At 42.6% G+C, this 25,288-nt stretch overlaps 1 protein-coding gene across 1 annotated transcript in view; it reads right to left on the bottom strand.

Annotated features, from left to right (window-relative positions):
- Positions 1-23,048, bottom strand: part of scn8aa (sodium channel, voltage gated, type VIII, alpha subunit a) — a 37,404-nt gene extending 14,356 nt beyond the window's left edge. The window contains exons 1-16 of the mRNA XM_070839219.1: positions 22,770-23,048; positions 17,605-17,723; positions 15,435-15,524; positions 13,714-13,842; positions 13,036-13,127; positions 9,677-9,898; positions 9,344-9,407; positions 8,995-9,136; positions 6,883-7,089; positions 6,511-6,792; positions 4,992-5,273; positions 3,257-3,392; positions 2,784-3,022; positions 1,456-1,629; positions 862-1,218; positions 259-732 (exon numbers count right to left, since the gene is read on the bottom strand). Coding sequence (XP_070695320.1) covers positions 259-732; positions 862-1,218; positions 1,456-1,629; positions 2,784-3,022; positions 3,257-3,392; positions 4,992-5,273; positions 6,511-6,792; positions 6,883-7,089; positions 8,995-9,136; positions 9,344-9,407; positions 9,677-9,898; positions 13,036-13,127; positions 13,714-13,842; positions 15,435-15,524; positions 17,605-17,723; positions 22,770-23,048 — 3,288 coding nt within the window. The remainder of the gene's footprint in view (positions 1-258; positions 733-861; positions 1,219-1,455; positions 1,630-2,783; positions 3,023-3,256; positions 3,393-4,991; positions 5,274-6,510; positions 6,793-6,882; positions 7,090-8,994; positions 9,137-9,343; positions 9,408-9,676; positions 9,899-13,035; positions 13,128-13,713; positions 13,843-15,434; positions 15,525-17,604; positions 17,724-22,769) is intronic.
- Positions 23,049-25,288: the final 2,240 nt, after the last annotated feature.

Genomic DNA, 25,288 nt, shown 5'->3' with positions numbered 1-25,288 from the left:
AGTGCAGAGTAATCAGCCACACCCATGCTTTTCTGTCCTTAGAGAGGAAATTACATGGAGTAGCTGGATTATAAACAACAAAATAGCAACAACACATGGACCCTCGCAGTACTTACATGCCGATATTCTAAAACTAAAAGCCATTATTTTTTAAGGATTTTTTTTCAATGTATGCTGCAGATTCCGGTCATTTCCTGCCTCAATTTATGTGATAAACTATGAGGAAAAAGATAATATAGAAACACTCCTCTCACTGACCTCTTTGCTGTTCTCATTCTCCGACTCGCTGCTGAAGTCCTCCGTGTTGAGGTTCTCAAAGTCAGACTCTCCCACAGCTATAGGCACGCAGACGGTCAGGTTCGGGTTGTGGATGAATGACATGTGGTCCTCATCGATCATATACTTGCCCACGCTGCTGCCAATACCGCTGGTGGTGCCGTTACCATTCTTGGCATAGTCCAGATCTCGATTGATGTCCACCCCGGCGTGGTTAGCAATGCAGTTCAGCTTCTTGTCATACATGTCGTCCAAAGGCTTCTGCTCATCCTCTATCGGCGGTTTCTTCAGCAGACTGGCCACCAGGATCCTTACCTTCGCTTTTATCCACGCAATGCCTATCTTGATGCGCTTGACAGATATTTGCAGGTTGTTGGGCTCACCGTCGTCATCTGTCGCAGCCAAGTTGTCAGCGCTGAACGAGCTCAGCAGCAAGGCAAGGAACAGGTTCAACACCTTTTGGACACACAATAAGTAATCAGTGACCGGATGCAGAGTGCTCATTTTTCAATTTCTGACCACATTATAATTCTTCAAAGCAGTCTGCTGTTTCTCTGAAAAACCCTCCCAAGTCTGGACACTCACCACCAGGTTACCGATGACCATGACCATCATGAAGACGATGAGGCACATGGCCTGGCCCGCCACCTCCATGCAGTCCCACATGGTCTCGATCCACTCACCACACAGAACCCGGAAGACGATCAGGAAGGAGTGGAAGAAGTCGTTCATGTGCCAGCGGGGAAGCTCACAGTCAGCAGCGATTTTACACACACAGTCTTTGTAACTCTTGCCAAACAGCTGCATGCCCACCACGGCAAAGATGAAGACGATGATGGCCAGCACCAGAGTCAAGTTCCCCAAGGCTCCCACAGAGTTACCAATAATCTTGATCAGCATGTTGAGGGTAGGCCATGATTTGGCCAGTTTAAACACTCTCAGCTGAGGTGGGGTGGGTGGTAAGAGTAGGAAGGATATGAGTTAGTCATAACATTTTAACTTGCCGCTTCACGTCAGTGAAGTAAAAACAGTTCAAACATACATGTATCTTCTCTGTAAACGCATACAGTGAATAGAATCCACTTTGGGCAACAAAATGTGCATATTCCAAATGCTAAGACGCTAACGGCACATCGCTATTTGTTTTCTTGTTAGAGAGGAGCTAAAACAAGCATTTACCAATCTGAATGACCGCAGGACAGACAGGCCCTCGACATCAGCCAGAGCCAGCTCCACTAAACTCAGCGTCACAATGAAACCGTCAAAACAGTTCCAGGCCTCCTGGAAGTAGTAGTACGGATCCATAGCCACCAGTTTGAAAAGCATCTCCCCTGCAAAGATCCCTGTGAACACCTGGCAGGTAGGAACGAAAGCAGATTTAAACAAATGGACTTGGCTCAACACCATGTTTCACGGGGGAAACATGGCAATGTGAAGCATGATGGGTGAGGAAATATGTGATAGTTGTGGTCACCTATTATCTGCATTGTGCTGTGTGTTAATGAAAAATCCATCACACATGGTATCACCCATGTATTAAATATATATAATATATATATATATATACACATATATATATATATACACATACATAATATATTATATTCAAAGAGGCACCACATCTAGTTAATGTGTGTGTGTGTGTGTGTGTGTGTGTGTGTGTGTGTGTGTGTGTGTGTGTGTGTGTGTGTGTGCGTGCGTGCGTGAGTGTGTGCATATTTGTGTGTAAGACGATGACTCATACTGAATGAAGGTGAGCAAGAAATATCCACCTGTTCCACCCACTGGCCTTTTGTGGTAAAGTATTTACCGCTTCCCGACCAGAAGTAAATAACACATCTCTCTGCTGCTTCAGCTGAAAATGAATACCTGACCACATTTATGTATACAAACAAACACACACGTAGAATGAGCGGTTCATCGTTTCCATAACTAGACCTGTGTCATTTGTAATACGCCTCATTTTGGGAAGTAGACACAACACATGTTTACAAATGTGATACTGAATAGTAAAACAACGATCACGGTGCCAGAGCTCAGATTTACTCAGTTTCTTTAAAAATGCTAATAGTGAAAATGGCCAGGTTGAGTTATCCAAGCCACGATTCAGGCACCATTTTAGAGCAGCTCATCGATCAGGCTCCATGAAATATTAATGCAGGCCTCCCACCAGTCAGCCAACCAGCAGAGAGGCAGGCAGGTCCCACTGAAGCAAACAGCAGCTCCACTTAACCAGAGGAGAGAAAGAAAAAGAGAGAGGAGAAAGACAGTGGAGTAATGTGTCTGCACGTATGGGCAGAAATGAGAAAAGCTTGGATACAAGGAAGCAGCAGGGGGGTTGAAAAATGTTTTTTTTTTTCCTTTGAGCTCTGAATCGGCAATGAAAGGGCTGCCAATTATGCTCCCAAAAATAACACCTCTCTGTGAACTGCAAAGAAGAGGAAGTGGAGATTCTTAACTGGTGAATCAGATAGAAATAAGAGAGCAAACAGATTCACTCCACTCACCAGATTGCCTACAGACAGCATATCTTCAAAGTCGGGTGTCATGGGGTAGTGCTCCATGGCCATGAAGAGAGTGTTCAGGACGATACAGATGGTGATGGCTAAATCCACGAAGGGGTCCATGACAATCAGGTTCACAATCTCCTTGATCTTAATCCACGTGGGGGAGCACTCCCAGATCAGGAATGTATTCGCAAACTTATACCAGCATGGCGGACACTTGCGCTGAGACTCCTCCAGTTCTGAAGACATAGCGCGGATTATACATCAAAACCAAACATACTTGCGTGCTTGTGCATACCGCATGCAATGGTATCAAATAATAGATAAAATTGTATGCACTGTATGTATCTGGTACTGTTGGATATGCAAAGCAGATAAGCAGGAAATTCATGTCAAACTAATCAACCAATGAGAGCAGCCCTAGTTAAAGAATAATGAGAGCAGGTTAAATAGCTGGGTTAAAGTGGCAGTACCCTCCACTAGTGTGTTGGTAATGACGCTCATGACACTGTTGGCCCGCTCTTTCCGCCCAAAGGAGGTATTGAGCTGGTCCACAGACACCATCAGGGAGCCCGACAGCTTCTTCTTCACCTCAACCTCAGTAGTCGGCTGTCAGGAGGAGAGGAAGAATCAAGCACCCATGGAGAGGACATGAACACCATCCCACGTCACCACCGGTGGTCGGCGGAGGGAAGTGCACAACAGCATTGGCAGGAAAAAGTAGTTGATGATCAGATTTTTGGGGTGGGGGCAGTTGTCATTCTTTTCTATCTCAATGCTGGTTTCAAGGAAGATGTGTGTATGCTGTAAATGCATGCAGGTCTCAGCCAAAGTGGGAGCAGTGGTCTAGGGCTACTTGACCTAATTGTGTTTGAATGTAATTAGCTCATCCAGATTAAATAATAAATGGATTGTGAGATATTGTGCAAGGAGAACTGCTTCTGCATGAATGCATTTCAGTCCTGTCATGCAATAATGGAGGCTTTGCTGCCATTGCAATATAATCATTAGGTTATTTTACAAAATATCTCCCAAATCTGGCCATTTTAATGTTACTTGCAAATTGATGCTACTGTATCTTCCTACTTTGAAACCATACAATTTATATTGCAACCACCAACTCAAGAGCATTATAAAGAGATTATATGGAGGCAGGTAGTTCAGATCCATCCAGTTATCATGCATGGGCATGCTCCAAGTCAAAGAGAAGGAGAGGAAATTACAGACACCATAGCCATTGTTCTACTTGTCTATGTCATGCTTGTTCTAATTTCAGGTTTAAATCTACCATGCTAACTAGAATGAGACACAACTAATTCACTAATGTTGACCAGGGAGAGTTTGGAAAACAGAGAAAGGTAAAGACAGACAAGGACAGCAGCCCTCCTTTTTTATCTTAAATTACATTATTGAGGCCTGATAGGATGGTGTGTGTTACTTGTGTTTCTGCTTTGGGATATTAACAGTGTGTTAGGGAAGCAGATAAAAATGTCTGCGGCTCTATAGTGCTGGTCCCTTCTGTTTCCTCCACCTCCTACTGTAGATCTACCCACACAGGCTAGCAGAGGACCTGGATGCCTGGAGGAGGAACACATCAACACACTGGAGCATGTTAACTCATCATTATATGCTGCTTGTTAACAAAATTATGTTTATTACTAGAGCGTGTTAAACAGGAACTTGATATCCCACACATAAAGTTGTGCATTAAATATTAATCAGGCTTTGATATATGTGCCAAAATCTTATGGGCCAATAGGGATGCAGCAGAATAATAGATAGTCTGTTAGATTAGTGCCTGTGTGAGTGCCTGTGTGAGTATGGTGCATGTATGAATATATAAGTTGATATGAACATTCAAAACATCAACATTCATCGTTCAAATCAAACAACAAAGTTGCCTGGAAGACACTGATAGACCCAGTTTCACTAACCTATTAAATGCAGGGTTGGCTATAGTATATTCACTATAAAGTGTATTCATTTCTCCATCCTTTGCCTACTGTCGGAGGGCAGCATACACTGCAGGGGCTGGGGGAGGGGTGGCGCGAGCGCTTAGCCAAGAGATACATACGGACTTGCAAAGATGACAGAGTAGAGGATAGAGAGCAGGAAAGAAAAGGAACGAACGAAAGGGGGCCATGCCTAGATAGGTCTACTCATTGACTTCCTTACACTGTCGTCAGTAGCTGCCTTATCTATTTTCACCTCAGGCAGAAGGCGTCCACCGGGCCCAGGGCCAATGAGCGACACCACGCCGTTGCAATCCACCGTGCTGTTCCTCTTCCCGTGGAAGCCACTGTAGCTGTTCCGCCGATATGGGCTGAACAGGGAGCCCCGACGCTCCTCGCACTCCTCCACCGTGCTGTGCTCATCATCTGCAAACTCGTTCTCCGACCCGACGTCCTTGCTTCGGCCCTTGAAACTGAAGATGCTGCTCTTGCTGTTGTGGCGGGACAGGAATGGTGAGCCAGGTATACTGAGGAGGGACTGGAGGGGAGGAAGTAGAAGAGGAATGAGGTGAGGAGACATTTGGGTGACTGATGTAGCCCGAGGTGTTTCTGAATTACAATTGATTGCACCATCATTTTTCTGCTGTTTGTCATCAGTTCTGGAGGTCATGATGAAAGGCAACATCTGTGGGGTGTGGGAAATTTAATGCAACCAGGACTCTCCCTGAGGAGGCTTATTTTGCTGGAGCAATCATGTGACTTAATAAACAAGAGAGAAATATGTAATTAGGTCAGTGATATATCCTACACTGCCAAGGTCACACACACACACACAGGACAAAGATACAGGCAGTTGAAACAACATGGAGGGGAACATGAGTCATGACAACATCAGTCTGAGCTGCTGCAAGTATTGATCCGAATATGATTAAAGCTGCACACAGGGTATGTAAGCACAACTGAAATCACATTTTTTGACAACAACCCTCAGCCTGTGCAGATGGTAAATGTAAAGTAAGAAAAAACCCCACTGCAAATGAATTCAAAGTGTTACATAAGACCAGTGTGCCTTATTTTATTTGGCAAATCCTACAATATAAAGCGCATTATAAGAGCCAGCAGTGCTCAAGTGAGGCCTAAACAAAGCTGCAGTATTGCTCCTTTTAAAACATTGATGTAATCGCTGTGAATAATTCAGAGCCTGGACGTGTGTTTCTATATCTCTGGCCACTAAATGCTCCTCTGTACGTAAGATCGTGCAACACCACACAATATAGTAGCAGCATTCCCAATCTGAAATACTCCTTACCTGGTATTCAAAATAATAAAAAAAGAAACACCTTTCCTGCATTCACTAACATTTATATTCTATTCATAGAGATAAAAAGCATCTCTATTCTAATTCTGTGGCTCTGATGGTAATGGTCTTGTTTGGTCTCTTTTTGTGTTTGACACTAGTAAATATCATTGAGCAAAAAGCTCAAAAAGCTTAAAGGGTCAGTTTACCCAAATTATAAGAATATATATATATATATATATATATATATATATATATATATATATATATATATATATATATATATATATATATATATATATATATATATTCCCATTATGCAGATAATTTTACTTTGATATGCTGAAGTATAGTGGAGGTGAGTAGAATTTTATGTGTGGTGCTCAAAACATTCACAACTAATCTGCACACAAAACTGTAAAACTGTTAGAGGGAATATATGTTTGGTTCAACACGTTCCTTTTCCTGTTTTCCCTACCTGGTTCATAATGGAAGACTTTCGACCCAGGCGATTATCGGGGAAACGGAAGCGGCTCCTCTTGCTGCCATCGTCCGACTCTGACTTGACAAACTTCTCGCTGTCACCTTTCTCCTTCTCCTGCTCTTTCTGCCGCCACTTCTTCTTACGGTTACGCCGCTCTTTGGCGCTCTTGGAGCTGAGCTTTGACATCTCAGAGGAACTGCATGACAGACGCCCTCCTCCATCGTCCTCTACCGCGTCCTCTGACACTGTGCCCGCAGAGGTTGCCATGGCAGCAGCCTGCGAAGAAACAAACACGTGAATTAAGTAAGAGCCAAGACAAAACATGACTCAAGAATAATACTAATCTCCACACTGCAGGGGGCTGACCTGAGCATCTTCCTGCTGTTTCTTGAGCTGATCCAGCATGGCCTTGAATTCCTCCTCCTTCTGCAGGGCCTCTTCCATGGTGGCTTGATTCTGCTCCTCGTAGGCCATGGCCACCACAGCCAAGATCAGATTCACCAGATAGAACGAACCCACAAAGATCACCAGTACAAAGAAGATCATGTAGGTCTTCCCTGCAGCCCTCAGGGTCTGTTGGGAGTCAGCAGAGGAGGGAGGGGAGGTGGGGGTGGATGGATGGAGGGAACAGCAGACACACTCATGACATCTGATACATAACCTCAACCCCTGAGTCAAGCTCAGCGTCGACCTCACTGCTCATCTCTCACAGTGACTCATCAGAAATAAACAGAGTCAGCTGCTGGTGGGGAAAAGAGAGCGGGCAGATTGGCTGATTGGGCATTTCTATCAATCAACTCAGCATAAATGACTGTGGCTTCCTCTGGACAGTGGAGTCAAAGACAAAACACATCCACAGCTTTCACACATTTAAATGTTCCAGTTTGAGATACTGATACAAGGTAATCATACCACCGTCCCATACAATGATGAACTAATGCACAACCATCTGTTCTTAGTCTGTGCAGGAGTCATTTTATACCCTGTGCCAGTTAAGGTTTTCAGCGTGAGCCCAAGGTTGTGTTGTTCATCAGGGAGAGCCATGAGATCTGCATTTTGACCTACTTTTCCACGCACACTATACCAGCCAGTACACAGCTAAACAAAATCTATGGATTGGGATGATATCCCCAGTGGAGATGCCTAAGGGGACTGAGCTGCAGAGGCATGGCAGAACAAATGAGAACATTCTGGAAAGGAAATGTTTTCTTAATGTGCATGATGGCTACCTTCGTTTTAATGCAGCTTTAGTTTAGTACAGGGTTTTGATAAATCTACTCTATCTATCTATAGTTAATAGACTGGTTTCCTATGTTGTTTTAGTCACAGAGGTATTTAAGAGGTTCTTAGTGAAACAGAGTGACACCAAATTTAAATCAAAATGTTTTCACTCATCAGCCTCCTTTGGTTCCCCCTTTAAAGGCAAATTATTGTCTGCAGGGACCAGAGCAAAACAGAGTGGGCTTCCTGAGATAGAGAAGAGAAATTCCCTCGCACATCAATTATAAATGTAGTTGGTGTTGTTGATGTAGTCATTGTAGTGAGGTAGTTGATAAATGTAGTTGTAGTCGGAGTCCAAATCATTGTCTTTTGGTCCCACACATCTCCAAATCTCATGCGGGTAGGTAAAAATATACCATCAGAGGCAATATTCGCAATGAACAGTAAGATCTCGGCTCTGCCATACTGATTTCATTTCATTTCTGAACCTCTCACAAAGACCGAAACACAGCTGCATAATGGTTATTGTAAAGGTACAGTACACGCTAACAGTGAGAGCCTGTAGTTTGGAGCTGAATTTCAAAGTTAGGACCAAAAATAGAGGCATGAGCTGGAATGCTCCCATCAAGTCTCATCTCCCTCATTGGCCATACTGTCATCCTGAGCTGTTAATATTTCATACATCCTTCCTTCCACTCGGCCTCCGTGTATGTGGAGGCAGGAGTGTCTCCACAGGCTTCGTGTGGAACGGGCTGGCAGACAGGACAGAAGTGGCCTGGCTACAATATTCAGATGAGGCAAGTCAAAGTGGGAAGAAAAACTAGATGAAAAAACTAGGATGATCCACCATTTTCTGCCTGAGAGGTGGAGTGCACATTAACTGTGTGCATGCGTGACAACACGCACTACAATGGGGAATCAGTGGAGGAGCTGAGCTTGTATCAGATCAGGCTTTTCTGCAGGGGCACCCAAGTCCCACAGGATATCTGCTACTCTTTTAGTGTGCTTCTGGGCTTAGAATTTAACCTGCAGTGTTTATAAAATGATGACATGTTGAAATATTATATCTATATTTTAACAATTTTACATAGACAGACACTATTCTGATCAACAATCTAAAGCACATATTACAATTTGAGGTCACATAAATTAGGGAAAATCTGTAAGTTTATGGGCTCTGATAGTGTTTGAGAACTTGTATGCATTCTATGTGCCTCCTGTGAAACAAGCTTGGACTTGTTGGCACATCAGCATTACCAGCATGTAAAGGTTTTCCCAGAAGTCCTGCGTCATGAGTCGGAAGAGAGCCAGGAAGGCCCAGCCGAAGCTGTCAAAGCTGGTGTAGCCATAGTTTGGATTCCTCCCAGCTTTCATGCATGTGTAGCCCTCCGGGCAGCGGCTAAGGGGTGGAGAAAGAAAGGGTGAGAGACAGAGTGAGTGAGAGAGAGTGAGTGAGAGAGAAAGAGAAAAAGGGAACGGGGCACCCGGCCCAAAAATGACTCAGCACTATATACTTGTAATGTAATCTGACTTCAGGCAGATAGAGAAGCTACTGCAGGTCTCGGTAGGATCAGCCATTCAGAGAAGGGCAGAGAAGGCAACTCACCCAGAGTCGGAGCTGTTCCCACAGAGAAGAGCATCCAGCTGGCCAGGCAGGAAGTAGAAATTGGCTGAAGAAAAAACACAAACAGCCATTATGAGTCATTTCAATCACATTCTGTCACAGCTAAATTTTTTTATTCTGTAAATCCATTAAAACCAATTTCGGACTTCACTTTGCTCATGCATTTTCAATTCAGCGCAGTTCATTTCAAACCACTTCCTTTTGTTTACCCACTGCCAAAATGACATATTGTTTTGTCGTCCCAGCATATGGGGTGACTCATACTCCTAGATGGCCTAGCCAGCTCACCGTTGGTGAAGCCTGGCCTCTACTTACTGTCGTTCATGATGTACTCATCCCAGTCAAAGCCCTTGCTGCCGTTGGCCAGGTGGCTCTCGGTGATGTTGATTGGCCAGATCACACACTTGTGGCGCAGGTTGCCCATGAAGAGCTGGAGACCGATGAGGGCAAAGACGCTCAGGCAGAAGACGGTCAGGATCATCACATCCGAAAGCTTCTTCACAGACTGGATCAGGGCGCCCACAATGGTCTTCAGGCCTGGAGGGCAGCCACACACACGCGTACACAAACCACGCAGGTGATACAGGAGATGCTGATGCTCCAGGTATGTATCTTTCCAGTCTCTATTTCTACTAAAATTATCTTTTATTAGTACGACTGCTAATATGCTTACTCTTTCTATCACTGGGCAATGTAGAATTGGTGAAAAAGTGGCTAGACTGTGACACTTCTGTATTAAATTAAATTACACTATGAAAGGAAATATATTTCCATTAAATCAACAAATTATAAATTTAATATGTGATATTGTAATGACTTCCTGAGCTGAACATCCCAACAAAGGGGAGGAATTTAACTGGTGCAGATCTTTAAAAAATTGGTTGTAGGTAGTAATACATTTTGGACAAAACTGACAAATTACATACATAACATCTCTAGAAACAAAACAAACAGGAAATATTTAGGAGCCTTCCCACTCTTTTCTGACATATCCAGACATAAGATATTGTGAAGGAAACCAAATCAAAAATCCGAATGACCGGCTTTTTCATAGAAGAAATTTGCATTTCATTGCCAATGATCGACAAAGTGGAAAAGAGGGGGAAGACTGTAGAAAAGTGAGAGGAAATCCATAAGGTATAGAGCACAGCAGCACAACGAGGGGCCATAAGTAGGACAGAGGCACAGGCAGGGGGGCTGGAAACCACATGCAGGTCATTTAAACTCCAAGGCTGAACAGGAGCAATTCAGTGCCAGTGCCAGTGTGGGCACTTTCTTGAACTGTCTTGTATAAGGTGTCATTAGGAAAGCACAGACTCCCCATACCGTGACCCTGCAGTCTGTCTCATCCACACCTTCACCAAAGACAGAATCGGTTTACCTTCCAGACAGCCATCCTCTGGCAGCGTTCGCATGAGTCCACGGGGAACTCAAACATGGAAGCAGGATGACCCGGACCCCTTTTCTGTTTGGTCTCTACAGGTACAGTGGGCTTTACCAGCTGTACATACTGTATCTTCTTGTAAAATATAGTCTACATTTAGGCTTAGTAAAATCTCCGTTAGCTTGGCAGAGCCAATTAAGAACAAAAAAAGCCATTCTTATTTAAATCAAAACTACTTTTCTTATATAGACGTACATGACAAGGTCACATAGAGCAAATCAAATTAAAATAGTTAAAATATCAACTGTAGTAGGGTATTATCTTACAACACCCCATAACTTGTTTAGATCTTCTGAATTCATGCCCTCCACTGCACATGAAATATTGTTAGCTGGACTAAAACTACACTATAAAAGCTACATTTTCTCCACTCCAGTGTTACAGAATTATTGAATGGGTCAATGATTTGGGAATTATGCTAAATCACTCTCTGGCAGCAAATTAGATGAAAAATCTTTTCTACTTTCATGTCTGTCCCTTAAATATGATGTTATAGCTGGTAACCATTAGGTTAGCTTAGCACAAAGACTGAAAACAGGGGGAACAGCTAGCCTGGCCCTGTCCAAAGATAACAAAATCAGGTTACCTGCACCTCTAAAGATTATCAACTAACACCGCTATCTTATATGTTTAAAACACAAGTGTAAAGACATCAGTTCACCATTTTAAAGGAGGAGAATATGTTGATAAATGAACTTTAGAGGTGTTTTTAGACGCAGAGCCTGGCAAGCTGTTTCCCCCCATTCACAGTCTATAGTCTCAGTCCTGCTCACAGTGGCTTCATATTTATTGAGCGTGGCATAATTTTCCTTATCTAACTCTCTGCCAGAAGGCGAATGAGCATATTTCCCAAAAAAGCCAAATCCATAGTTTTAGATTCCTTTTTCACCGTTCAAAATAAGTGTGCCGTTTTAAAAAGCCATCCATGGTGGTTCTTTTGAGCAAGCACGACATCTGTTCTACATCCTCTATCAATAGATAGATAGATGTGCAGTCAGTGTTACTCAAAAAGGTCAAGAGGTCATTCAACCATCACATCTGCGTCCTCCAACCTCTACAGCGTGAACACACAGTTTCTTTTTCAGTGTGGTATATCATTCAAGTAGGTCGTAAAAAAAGAGAGAAAAAAAATCAATAATCAAACTAAAAAACAAAAGAGGGCAAATCAAACTTTCAATGCCATTTGTCAGCCAAGCTCTTGGTAGGCTAATATTGTAAAAGCAAGTGACTGAAAAGCATCATGCAGCATAAGAGATATGTTCACAAACTAGGCTTGGCAGTCTTCATACATAAATAATAGATGTGTTCTGTGGGATCTCTCTAAGAGCTATGCCATTTCTCATATGACCATCGACATATACAGGTTTTATTTTTGATCCCACAAACATGGAATTCTCTCTTTCCAATTCAATCACTAGTTATAAGTGTGCAACAGAATGACTGATCTCTTAATTTCACTTGCACTAGAAGGATTTCTAGCAAATTTGAGAAGCTATGAGCTATACTTAGCTGATATATATATTTATATATACCATGTATAATACCCTGATTTTTCTTAAAAAATTAGAATATTCTATCAACAATTTTCTTTGCTACAGAAAAGGGCATTTTCTTATTCCAAAAGCTGGTGAGAAAGGAGTGGGTTAGAGCTATTTCTGAAGAGCAACACAGCTGCCTTGGAAACGAGCCTCATAATGAGAGCGCTACTGGGGCAGAAGAGAGTGCAGACACTTTGGAGGGCCCTAGAGGAGACTGCAAAGCCTATCAAAAATGTATTAGTACCATTTTTGATAATTTTGGAGGAAAAATAAATAAAAAAATGGTTGTCTCCAATTCTTTTGTTATTGCTTAAATCATAATCTTAATCATAATAATAGTGAGTAGAAAAGAAAGGGTGAGAGGATCAGCCTTAGTGTTTAAACTGAGTCTCACCTGGAATGACAGAGATAGTTTTCAATGCTCGGAGAACTCTGAATGTTCTCAGCGCAGATACATTGCCCAGGTCCACAAACTCTGTTATATATCTGAAATAGGGGAAGGATCACACACAGAACAAACACGATGACAAAAACCACACACGCCAAGAGCACAACACCACCGAACCAGGAGGAAACGACGCCACTCACAGAGCCTGTCCACTGAGGAGAAGGGTGGAAGGTAAAAAGGAAAGAAAGACACACACACCTAACACCGACCCCGCCCCACCGTCCCCCGCCCCATCCTGTCTTACCTGGAATTACAGAAATAGTTTTCAATGCCCTCAACACCCTGAACGTGCGCAGAGCTGAGACATTGCCTAGGTTTACAAACTCTGTTATATACCTGCAGGATCAAACCACAGTTACAACAGCTCATTATTTACATGGAGATATGAGGTGAAAAGGTAAATTCACACACAGACAGGCTATGTGACAGCTCTACAAACAATGAAGATGTATTTTGCATGGTGCTGGGTACATATTTGCTGATACACAGGCGGGTAAATCTGTAGTAAAAATGACTGGGTGGCATAGAGTCGACGGGGGCCGATACTGGGCCTTAAACTGCAATGTTGCAGACTCCAGCAGATTGAGAGAAAAAAGGGGGAATGAAAGAGAGTTAGATGACAAGAGGAGGATAAATCGGATGAATGGGACTAAGGTGTGGGCGTTGTCAGGAAGGCCGCAGAGTGTCGGATGGAAACCTTTAACTCCCAAAGAGAAAGCCCAGAGAAGTCTCAGATCAATGGGAGAAACACAGAAGATGGGTCATCAGACGGACAGAAAGAAAGAAGTAAGAAAGACATAAAGATGAACGATCATCTATAGCACCAAAAGCTTACTTTCTTTACCCACCCTCTTTAACAAATCAATGGCAATATTCGCACAATATCTGATTTTGTTTTGTCATCCACAAGAGAAATACTTACGCCATCGAAATGACCATGAAATCCAGCCAGTTCCATGGATCTCTAAGGAATGTAAACCCGTCTATACAGAATCCTCGTGCGCAGATTTTTACAAGAGACTCAAATGTATAAATTCCCGTGAATGTGTACCTGAAAGAAAAGAGCGTTGACAGAATCAGTCCACCAGGCAGGATCAAAGCTCACTCATATCTAAATGTCTGCACCCTCATTATTAGCTGCTGAAACACACAGGAAATGAGAAAGTTGAGTGTAGGACACAGGATAGATTTGGTATACAGTACAGTCAGGCAAATTGTTACACAGATTGTTTAAACTAAGCAGATCTCTATAGGGTTAGCTGTAAGCTAGCCCCAGTTTGTGCCTCTCACTTATCACTAATACATTTGAGTCACACAGCTGACTGTGACTAGCATCCCATTTTCTTAAAAACACACAGAGATCTTTTAAAACAGGGGTGCCCAGTACGTCGATCATCCGGTCAATCGCGAAGGCAGTGCGGGCAGATTGTGTGACATTAAAAAAAATGCGTTTGCGACTTCCCGGGCAGGGACATGCGCGGTCAAACACGCTAGCTACTGCAAAACTCCAGACTCAGCCTTCCAATTTATATCTACTAAAGAAGGGATATTCTGGGATTCTGTGCAAGTCATCTGAGGAAGGTAGTGACCATGAATGTATTGAATGTTCCAATTACTCTTGTCAAGTGTGTGCAATATTATAATATATTGTGTGCATTACTGCTGTTCATTTTTATGTGTAATACCAAGGGTTACATTAGTTGCAGTTATGCAATGTACGCCAACATATATTGTATATATAAAGTATACTATATCAATAAATATGTTTAGCATTTTTAATGTAGGTAAATCATTTTGACCTGGTCATTTTAAAAGTAGCTTGCAAGCCGAAAAAGTGTTGGCACCCCTGTTTTAAAGGGTCTACAGCCATGCTAGCAGCTCTGCTGGGATGTACTTCCCAGCACGCTAGCGTCAGCATGCTAACACGTTCACAATGACAATGCTAACATGCTAATGTTCAGCAGGTATGTTTACCATTGGCACCATCTTAGTTTAGCGTGTTAGCATGCTAACATTTGCTAATTAGCACTAAACATAAAGTACAGGTGAGGCTGATGGGACCGCCATTAGTTTTGTTTGTCCTTTGTTCAACAATTTGTCTGTACTGGACAAATACAAATTTTGACTTGATGGAGGAGCTTGAGTAAGAAAGTTGAGGGATCACTAAAGCTGTTATAAATTCATTGTGTGAAGGGAAAAATACACGTCTGCACCAGACTTCATGTTGGTGCGAGATCCACCTCTGGGAGCCATGAACGTCTGCACCATGTTGCTAAGCTGCTAGCATGGCTAGCAGGACTCCTTTAACCATCTGTTGTCATCTCAGTAGTTTGTATTTTCATAGAAAGTATTGTGCTAATTTAGCTTGTGTTATACAAAAAAAAAGGAAATATGTCATTTCCAGCTTACTGCATTAGGAAATACAGTCCAAAACCTTCTTTATTGTGCTGTGGTCAATATATTTACTTCATCTACTGTATATGGTTAGAGGAGTCTTTGAGGATTAAACCAGTTATTCATCTTTCAGAAAAATCAGATACTTAGCGCCATGCTTCAATGTGATGGTAATATGGAGGCACAAGCTGTGGCTAGCGGTTAGCATGCATTTATCCTACAGAGTGAATATATTAAATGTGTACTTACTCTACTTGTTTTGACCACTCGGGAGGATCGCTAAAGGTCATGAATATACAGTTGGTCAAAATAGTACACATAATGATCATGCTGAAAAGAGTGAGAGGCCAGTTAAGGAAAATATGGATTATAGATTCAAACATCACAAACATTATAAACCTCATCAGACTTTCACTGAAAATATAAAACACGGTAATGAAAAGTGCAGCAACAGAATGATATACAGTAATGTGCTTTCTGTGGTCCAGTCAGCCTTAACAGCCCTCAACATGTAACGGGTTAATGTCATAAAACCTACTCACAGCACTTAACAGAGGGTGGCTATGTGTGCTCACTACCACAAAAGCCATTATTTTACCCATGAAATATTTAAATGGTATATATTTAGTGGAAATAGAACGGCATTAACAAAACAATAGTATGTTTTAAAGCTTCAAGGGTTTCAGGAAATGCGGACAACAAGGTCCGTAACAGCCGTGATTTGTGGCTGCGAATGGGAGGAAGTTTGGTAAATGTGAGGACAAAACAATAATCGATGTTGTGCAGAACAAAAAGGGCTTTACATTAGGCTTTGTTACCGCTAATGCTGAACGTTGCTGCTGACAAAAGTTACATTTATCAAAGAAAGCAAATATGCTGTAGCTGTATAACTGTTTGCTTTGGGAGATATTTTGTATTGATTAATGTAGCCTATGCTTTGATAGTTGCACTGAGACGATGTCAGCTGAAATAAAGTTATATTTAAAAATAAAGATAAGTGTGTTGTTTACAACCATGCAGCACATCAAATTAATATGTGATTTACTCAAGAATTCAAAATCACTTTAAGTCAAATCTTCTTTTGGTGTTTTACTGCAACTAAATTCTATGCTATTCATGAACTATGAATTTAAAGTATTTGATGACACTATAGAGAATATTTCCAGGTTTTAATGTTGTGTTAATTGTTTTGTTCAAATGTATGTAAAAAAAAAAAACCTGTTAGAATACACTTTGTAAAAATATTGTTAGCGGCTCATCCTGCACGTGGGGGTGTATACTGTATAAGCAAATGTATCCAGTCAAATATGACTTGGGACAAACAGCTAATCCTGCCCATCATATAAAACTCACTTATTTATACTCGTGAGTTACTTGCAGAGCGACATCATAGTAGGACGTGTGTGTTTGGAAAAAAAATGGCATTTCCAAAGATTGTGGTTAAGCTTTAATTTATTAAATTCTTCCTCATCCTCCTCTTAATCTAACAAGCCAGCGTGGGAGGTGTGGGTGGAGGCTCCAGAGGGAGCTGTGTGAAATCTGAAAAATGGTTGGAGCTGAAGACTACAAGTTTGAAAATAAAATTGAAAAAAATCTGGGGGTGTGGAGTTGACATGAGCTCACCAGATCTCTGTAGCCTGCTCCTCAACTCTGCTTAACACTAAAAGTAAGAGGCTACATTAGCTGCTGCTACCACGAGACAACCGAACCTCTAACCAAGCCGTCACCTTTTAGGCTGCATTGTGAGTAATGTAGGTGCCATGTTTTAACAAAGATGTAGAATGCATGGGAAAAAAATAAAAATGATAAATGATAAAAGTGGTTCTGCTGCCTTCATTTTGATAATTTTTTCTTAAATTCTGCATATTGAGCCCGACATCAGGGGTCTGTGTATTGTAACCTCTTTTGGGTTTGCCAGTAGTTGGTCAAATATGTAATTGTAGCCAGTGCTGAATGGATTCCTGAATCAATCAGGGATCAGTTTCAATGTAATTTTCACCATGTGGTGAATCAATAGGCAGATTTGACCCACTAAATGGACATATTGCTTTGATCAGCAGCAGGTTGTTTTCTAAAACTGATTTCCTTCCACCTCTTGAGTCTTCGATTGACAGCAGATCATCTGTCCGGGTACTGAGATGGATGGCAGTGTTAAACCACAACAGCCTTATATAGGAGATCTAGCCAGGTTTCCTGTTAAGGATGACTCATCATTTGTGCTAACCTTCCCTTTCAATAATAAAATGGCTACTGCATGGCTTCCTGTAAGCTCTTCCATGTCTGTATCTCTCCTGTTTTAACAGTCACAGGAAGCATTAATAGCAGTAAGAGCAGAAAGACAGAACATATCATCATGAATAATACACATGAGCAGGAAACCCTTTTGTCTTTGCTGTTAAGACACCATTTCAAAGGATATGAATGTATCAAAATTTTAATAGCTATTCGCCTAACCAAATTAAAAGGACTTATGAAGTACAAGGCAGGTGTGGCACTAAAACGGAAGATTGTCTTCCCTCTATTTAGCACTATAAATGTCTGTGGAGAGAAGAGAAAAGAGAGAGAGAGAGAGAGAGAGAGTACGGATCAATTAACAGTCAGATAAAATTACTGCAAATGCATAACAGTACAGATCATTAAATAATTTTTACCAAAAGCAACCTAATTTTATATAAACAACTAATATTTCATCCTATTTCATGTAAGATCATGCTCTCTGCATAAATGTATCTCATAATGCATAAATCATGTACTACTGTACATATGTAGAAATATATGCATTTGCTCATAAAGCAATACGTTATGGATTTTCTGTCACATAAAATGAACAGAAACACATTTGAACAGAGTGAAAATGGCTGCCAGGATGTTTCTAATGTTGGTATGTTGTCCCAGTCACTCAGTGCCATCCTGCACATCACGGCTTTGGTGGTTTCAAGAAGAGGAAACGAGCAAAACCGGGAGGGGCAGACAAGCCTCTTTCTGTGGATAACCTCATAATTGTTTAAATAAAACATGGCAATTTTGCATGAAACTTTAATGAGACTCTGCATTTGCACAAGTGATATGGGCCACTGTGCTTTTAACAAGGCAACCCTCACTACATTAAGCCCTGCAGAGCCACTGGCTCAGTGCTGAAGGCTGGAGACAGTAGAGTCAGAAGGGAGGAAAAGGACGAGGAGGCAGAGAGGAGGAGGAGGAACAGGAGGTGAAACTTACAGTAAGAGACTTCATAGTGGTGTCACATGACTGCATGTGATCTGTGCACCTCTCACGCAAATGAGGTGCATGTGTAAAATGTGTTAACAAGAAACATAAACATCTCGGGGAGGCACAAGGAACCGAAACAAAGATCCTTTCAGCCCAGAGGACGAGACACAGTTCTGTCACATGACCCGCTGATATTAATTTGACTGAGATATACAGACAACTCAGAACGAGCCGGCACAGTTAAACATGATTAGATTAATCTTACTCTCTGGCTACTATTATGGGTCAGAGCAGCAGCGTCTCCCCTGTGTGTTAATACTCTCATATACACTATAAACATCCCCAGTCAGCGCTTGTAGTGACACATGTGAAAACATCCCAGTTACCAGTAGCATGATGTTTCTGTTAAATACAACCATCACACAGATGTGTTGTGTGCGTTTGCATAACCGACACATGAACTAACGCACAAACACACACGAGCCAACATGTGCACACAGACCAGCGTGCACAGAGCTCAAAAATGAGCAGCAAAGGTTGTCATCCACGCACACACATGACTGCTATATATGTAGTCTTTTTTTTTTTGTAACGCATGACTAAACTGCTGCAAAGCTACTGAAAATTTCATAATCCAGAGCCGAGCAGAGAACGGGAGAGATGGAAAGAGAGTGAAGCAGGCAGGCAGGCAGCAACTGTAGCAGCAGCAGGCTGTGGAGAAGCAGGGCGGAGGGAGCCAGAGCGCGGGAGCTGGGCAGAAGACGGAGAAGAGGAGTGGAGGGGGGGGATGGGCAGGAGGCAGAGGCAGAGAGAGAGAGAGAGAGAGAGAGAAAGGGGGAGAGCGGCTTCGACACAGAAGCTCTAGCCATCAGGCAGGGCTGCAGCATCTGCATCCACGGGGGCCACAGCAGCCATTCAAGGAGCTGCCTTCTTTCAGCCCTTATGGTCAATGGTATATGGACTGCGATTTATGGGTCCTTTAGCCTCACGGAGAGCCTCACATTCACACATGCACACCCACAACACAGCAATGGCGTAGGGCTCAGCTGCCATGCTTGGTGCTAACCTGCTCATGTATTCCTTGTCATGCCTTTTCCCTGTTACTGCCATTTTCTATGCACAAATTACATTTGCCTTCCTGAGGGAAAGCTTTCATCATTTTGGGAGAAAACGTGATTTTCTGTGAATGTGCAAACGATCTGACGACATGCTGGCATGTCTTGATTTTTATGTCATGTTCTTTGGGGTTAAATGCAACTTACATCGCAAGACGTCACGAGCCGCGTGTGACTTTTGAGGTAATATCACTGTGAATGTTCAACTTTAATCTATACAGAGGAGAACAGATGAGGAGCAAATGTTGCCTTTTCTGTGTTGGGGGGAAGTATTTATCATTCCTTGGTCATTTTACTTTAATAAAAAGTACTCTTGAGAAGCTCTATAGTATTTCTGTGAAAAACAGCTCATTTCTTGCACCTTCAGGTCTTCCCCTGCAAAGCACATTTCAGTGAGCCGGGCTGCAGCGAGAAGCAGAAAGAGTGTGCTCATGCATCCCTGCACACGTCGTCCATTTCATCCCTGTCCTCACTTCCTCTCTCCCGCCCTCCCTCTCTCTATCTCTCTTTCGCCTCTCCTTGAAAATGATCTGTTTCACCGGCCTTGTAGATTGACGCCAAGCTTGACGTGTCCTGGCTCGGCTCAGCATGGCACAGCCCCGCTCCGGACGCCAGCTAAGCGGGGCGGACTGGATGCTGCGTCATCGCCCAGCCAGCCCGCCAGCCCTCCGTCTCAGCTATGACAGAATCTAAAAGAGCCACAACTAAAGATTTGTGATGAAGAAGATGAACAGCTCTCCTTTACGGTCATCTGTCCACAGCCACCCCCTCCTCCCTGTGAGGAATGTATCCAGAACCACCCTGCCGCCTCTCAGTGACAAAGACATACAGAGCAACGTTCTTCCATCAAGGTCACCACCTGATCTGACGTCACAGCTGCTCGAGCTGCCAGAACCAAAGCAGCACCGGCTCCCTTTGGCATTAGAACGAGACTAGATCGAGGGCCATAATTAGATTTGCCTAAAGCCGAGCGTTGATAGGACAGTTGGTGGAGGCAGCCGCAGAGACGGGAAGCAGAATACAAGAAGCACAAAGACGCACGACTTGCAATGCATGGACATGCATGGACATCAAGCGGGCCGTGTGTTAGTGAGTGAATTTATCAACAGTCCCACACATCGCTGTACATGTTTGCCACGTGCCATCTGATTCGTTTCTCCTCCTTGAGCACTGGACTGGTGCGTTACATAACAGTCAGCGTCCACAGTGTAAAGACAGGGAGGTATGAGACAGAGACAGATGAAGACAGACAGATACTGTGCACCTAAACAGCTAAACAAATCTGTTCAGCTATTGATGACGGCTGAACAGATTACCACAATCTTATTTATTCAGGTGGACTTGCTATATTTTATGGTATATATCCTGGGTTATACAACACTTGTGCACAAGTGCAGCAGTTTTTAAAAGAATATGTGATTGGAGGAGACCATTTTGAACAAAAATGACAATTTTGTTACATAAGTCTTTGTTAAAAATAGAGAACAAATGAAGTTGCCATGGCAGGAGATTTTGGCCTCGCTGCTCAGTCCCATTTATGAACACGCCAGCATCAAACTGACCTCAGTACACATTGCATCTCGATTAATGCTTGAGTAAAGACAGCCATTTTAAAGTATTCTTGCTTCGTTTTAAAGTAACAAACAGGTTCACTCTGTAAAACACCTTCAGAATACAGGAGCACTGAAGTGCACAGATGTCTCAGATTTTCCAAAATGGCTGCAGATTTCAAGGAAGTTTAACTTTTCTGAGTTTCTCATCCTCTATCAATATGTGGGAGTGACGGCCTTATCTTTATTGAAAGGCTGATTGGTCCAACAAGAGCAAGACACAGCCATCTGAAATATATATACTGTCTCCTTTAACGGTTTTGGTTGACAGGTGCACATGATGGGGATATTCAGAGACTTTCAAGGTCACCCGGCAGTCCTCACGCCGAGCTTCAGAATGACAAAAACCCCAGAGAGACACGTGTCTCCTCTAAGACAACCGGTCCTCCCAGCCTGCTGCTGGTGCTGCTTTTCTCTCCTGCCACAGATTAATTTTTGAACAATTAGGAAAGTCTGTCAAGTGGAACAACAGTCTTTCAACAGTTGCTGCTTCTGACCTTTTCCCCAAAGCCCTGTGAGCACATCGGAGATACGGCGACGGCCCACTCCACAGCTCGAGAGCTCGACTTTCACACTCACCAAAGGTCTTCGAGGAGGAAAACATAATTACATTGTACGACCTAATCATGAAATTAAAATAAGTGTAAGCACAGCACACCTGAAAGCCAGCGGTCACAAATCACGCAACGTCGCTGCTTTGTCTGCATAAAATCCAGCCACAATGTATGACTCACCTCGACATCATGAGCCTACTCTTCTTCTGACCATTATGTGAACCATTAATATGCATGTTTGGCCTCAACCGATTTATCAGAACAGACGTCTATCTACCCAAACATCAAAAGTGGCATATATCAGATCTGATCAGATGAATTAGGGGAAAAGAATCACCAGGACAACAATTCACTACTATTTCAAAAGCAGAAATAACCCAATAAAATGAAGATTTGCTGCCAGATTTAAATCACAATCATCTTGAGCTTAAAATGCTCTAAAAAAAAAGGTGCTCGTTACCTGTCAAGAACACAACAATCTGTTTGTTTGAAGCAAATAAGGCTGATTAACGGTAAAGAAATTTCCAAATCTCAAAAGCCACCTCAACCGACTTTTTAAAAATCTAAATTAAAGCATTGAAAGCAAATTACAAAAGGTACATGAGCTGGGTTGTGATGTGATGCAATGTAATCATATTCTGACAAATGCCACAACAATAATAGCAACATAGAAGAAATATCAAAGCTGTTTTGTACAGTATACAACTGTCATTTCTGAGATTGGACGCCTGAGGTAAAGGGACAAATACCATTCGTAAACAGGGCTGGGTATCGTTTGAAATTTAGTGATACCAGTGCCAGTTTCCTGATATATACCCAATACTTTGGGAAATATTGACATTTATTTCTGTTTCAGTGAACAGAGGATATTTAATTTACCTATCTGATCAAGGAACGAGTGACCCAGACTTTGACTTTGATTTTTCACACTCACAATCGCACATTTTGGATGGTATCAAAAAGTATTGAAGTTCGATACCCAGCCCTCGTCAGAAACATCCCTTAGTTTAGACAACTCAAGAAAATGTGAATTGATGACATAATTGTGTGTGTGTGTGTGTGTGTGTGTGTGTGTGTGTGTGTGTGTAAACTCACTTTCTGAGAATTCACGTAGTATGGGTCCAGGTCCTCCAGTGGTACCGCCACCATTCCTTTAGGGATGTCCCCATAGATGTAGGGCAGGCTCTTCCCAGCCTCCAGGTCGCTGTTGGGCTTGGGCTTGTTCTCGTCATCATCGTCGCGGTAGCTGCTGTCCTGCTTGGGTGGCTTCTTCTTCTTCTCCTCATTGATGCGCTGCTCAAGGCCCGCCAAAGATTCAGCAGTAAACTTCTTGAAGCTATCAGGTCCTGGCGGTGCAAGAAGGGGTGCAGCCATGTTTTCATCCTGCAGCTACTTGGTCTTTAGGTTTGTACCATCCACAGTAGCAGCTCTGCGGGAGGAGCAGAAAAGAAAGGTCAACCAAGCTTCCACAATACTCCTCCTCCAGAGACCGTTCATCTGGCATGTGGGGCAAATCAACACCATCTGTTCTTTTCTTTTTTTTTAAATGGCTATAAAGTTGAACTTTTCAGCAATAATCATAAACTCCTTCTTTGTGTATAGAACAAGGTTTGGAAACACCCAGATGCACGCATGTTTACACAAGCACACACATGCGCAGACACATTTACAGAGTTTCTCATGAAGTCCTGATGATAGAAAAATGTGTTAAAAGTACAAAAAATGCCACACAAGCATTGTGTGAGATGCAGGAATATTTACTTCAACTCGCTGCCCATTGACAAGTACTAATAACTGTATACATAGTATAAAATATACTGTTTATCCTGTGCAACACATTTGATTTTGTGTGCACGGGTATAATTTATAACATACAAGAAAAACTAAAACAAATGATATTGCATTATATTGTTCATGTACATACAAAGGCAGGTGGCCGCCCAAAGCAGTAATTATGGTAAAGTGAAACGTCCCTTTAAGGATATTAGGGCCCTGTGTCCCACAGTCTCTCCCTCCCTTTGCCCTTATCTCAGCCGAGGAGATAAGATCAACAGAGGCACAAACAGACCAGCTAACGTCACCAGAGCGACATCAAAAACAACGATACAGAAAACAGAAGTCCAGCCATAATCTAATTGCTGCCTTTAAGCTCCTCGTTGGCCGGTGAACATAAATAGACCAGTTAGGTTATAGATTATACTGAGGTGATGCCAGCGGAGCCAAAGCTGAGCAGGTTCTGTGTTTCTTCATCAGATATGTGACCAAATATGCATACATTTGTTTTAGAATGTAAATGTTATGAAGAAAGAGAAATATGATGATACATCTTTAACATGTTTCATGATAGAAGATCTATTAAGTCTAAAAAAATGTGTAAGTGGTTATTTACAAAAGTCGATTGTATAAGAAACCACAGATCAGCTCTAGTTTTTGATAGCTGATTATATAAGGATTGTATGATATTTAGGAGGTATTATGTATTAATGTCATGTTTCTTCTTGCTGTCCTTTCTTCCTTGTATCTAAAGATCTAACAGAGACTAAAAAAAGAAAATATGATCTGATTTACATATCTGAGAGACTCCATCGGTAATGTTAGGCATTATGACAGTTTGAGAGCCAATATGTCCCCAAAATGTTCGAAACAAGTTCTTGGTCCTCCATTAAGCCTCCGACAACAAAGATAACAGACCCATTTAAGGATTTTACTCCTTGTGATTTTTAGAGCGCTTAATGGCTGCGTGACTCAGTGGAGCCTTTTTCCAACACAGTTGGATGTAAAAAGGGTACGATGGTTACATGACAACTGTTCAGGCTGCAGGACATTTCAGGGTCAATATCCTAATGTGAGGCAGAGCTGGAGGAAAGAGGAGGGAGCGGAGGGGAGAGGAGCTCAGAGGGAACAGCCACACCTGAAGTGAGACACTGACTATTTCAGAGATGTCAAATAACTGGAATGATTCGATTTTGTGGTGCATTTTCAACATTGTATCTCACAGCTTTTGTTTCTAGGCCTAACGTGGTGGAGTGGAGGGCGGATGTGGATGCAGCCTAAGGAAGGAGAACACATCACATCCACAGTGTCTGAACCACAAGGCCCGTCATTACTCTGCTCCCCTTCTTGCATAACGCGATCCAATTAAAAACGCTCGACGCGTAAAGCTGATATCACACGGCAAAGACTCCGCTCTGTGTGGTGTGAGGGTTGGGGGGCAAAACACACGAAAACATGCAGCCTGTGAGCCAAGACGTCTGTTTTAAAATGGACCCCGGAACCTCGCAGTCACTGAGCCTTCTGCTGCTCTGCTGGCGCTGTCCGCTTCAGCACCACACGAGCGCGCACGCACGCACACACACACACACACACACATGCACACGCGCACACATATGCACGAATGCATACATGCAGGGTTGATGGAGGAAAAAAAAAAAAAATCATGACCGATCTGTCTGGCAAAGGCCTTCGTGTTGAGCTCCCTCCTCGACGCCTGTGGGCCTGCAGTTCATCCTTCATTTCTCTTCAATGTTACCAAGTCATGATGGCACCGCTCGTCTTGTTGTGTCTCAAGATCGTGGGCTGCACATTGCTTACACCCAGGCTTGGACATGCAGTCA

Source organism: Pempheris klunzingeri, chromosome 11, assembly GCF_042242105.1.
Source record: "Pempheris klunzingeri isolate RE-2024b chromosome 11, fPemKlu1.hap1, whole genome shotgun sequence".
Taxonomy (NCBI): domain Eukaryota; kingdom Metazoa; phylum Chordata; class Actinopteri; order Acropomatiformes; family Pempheridae; genus Pempheris; species Pempheris klunzingeri.
Note: the sequence above shows the minus strand (reverse complement) of the source record. Positions and strands in the feature narration are given on the sequence as shown.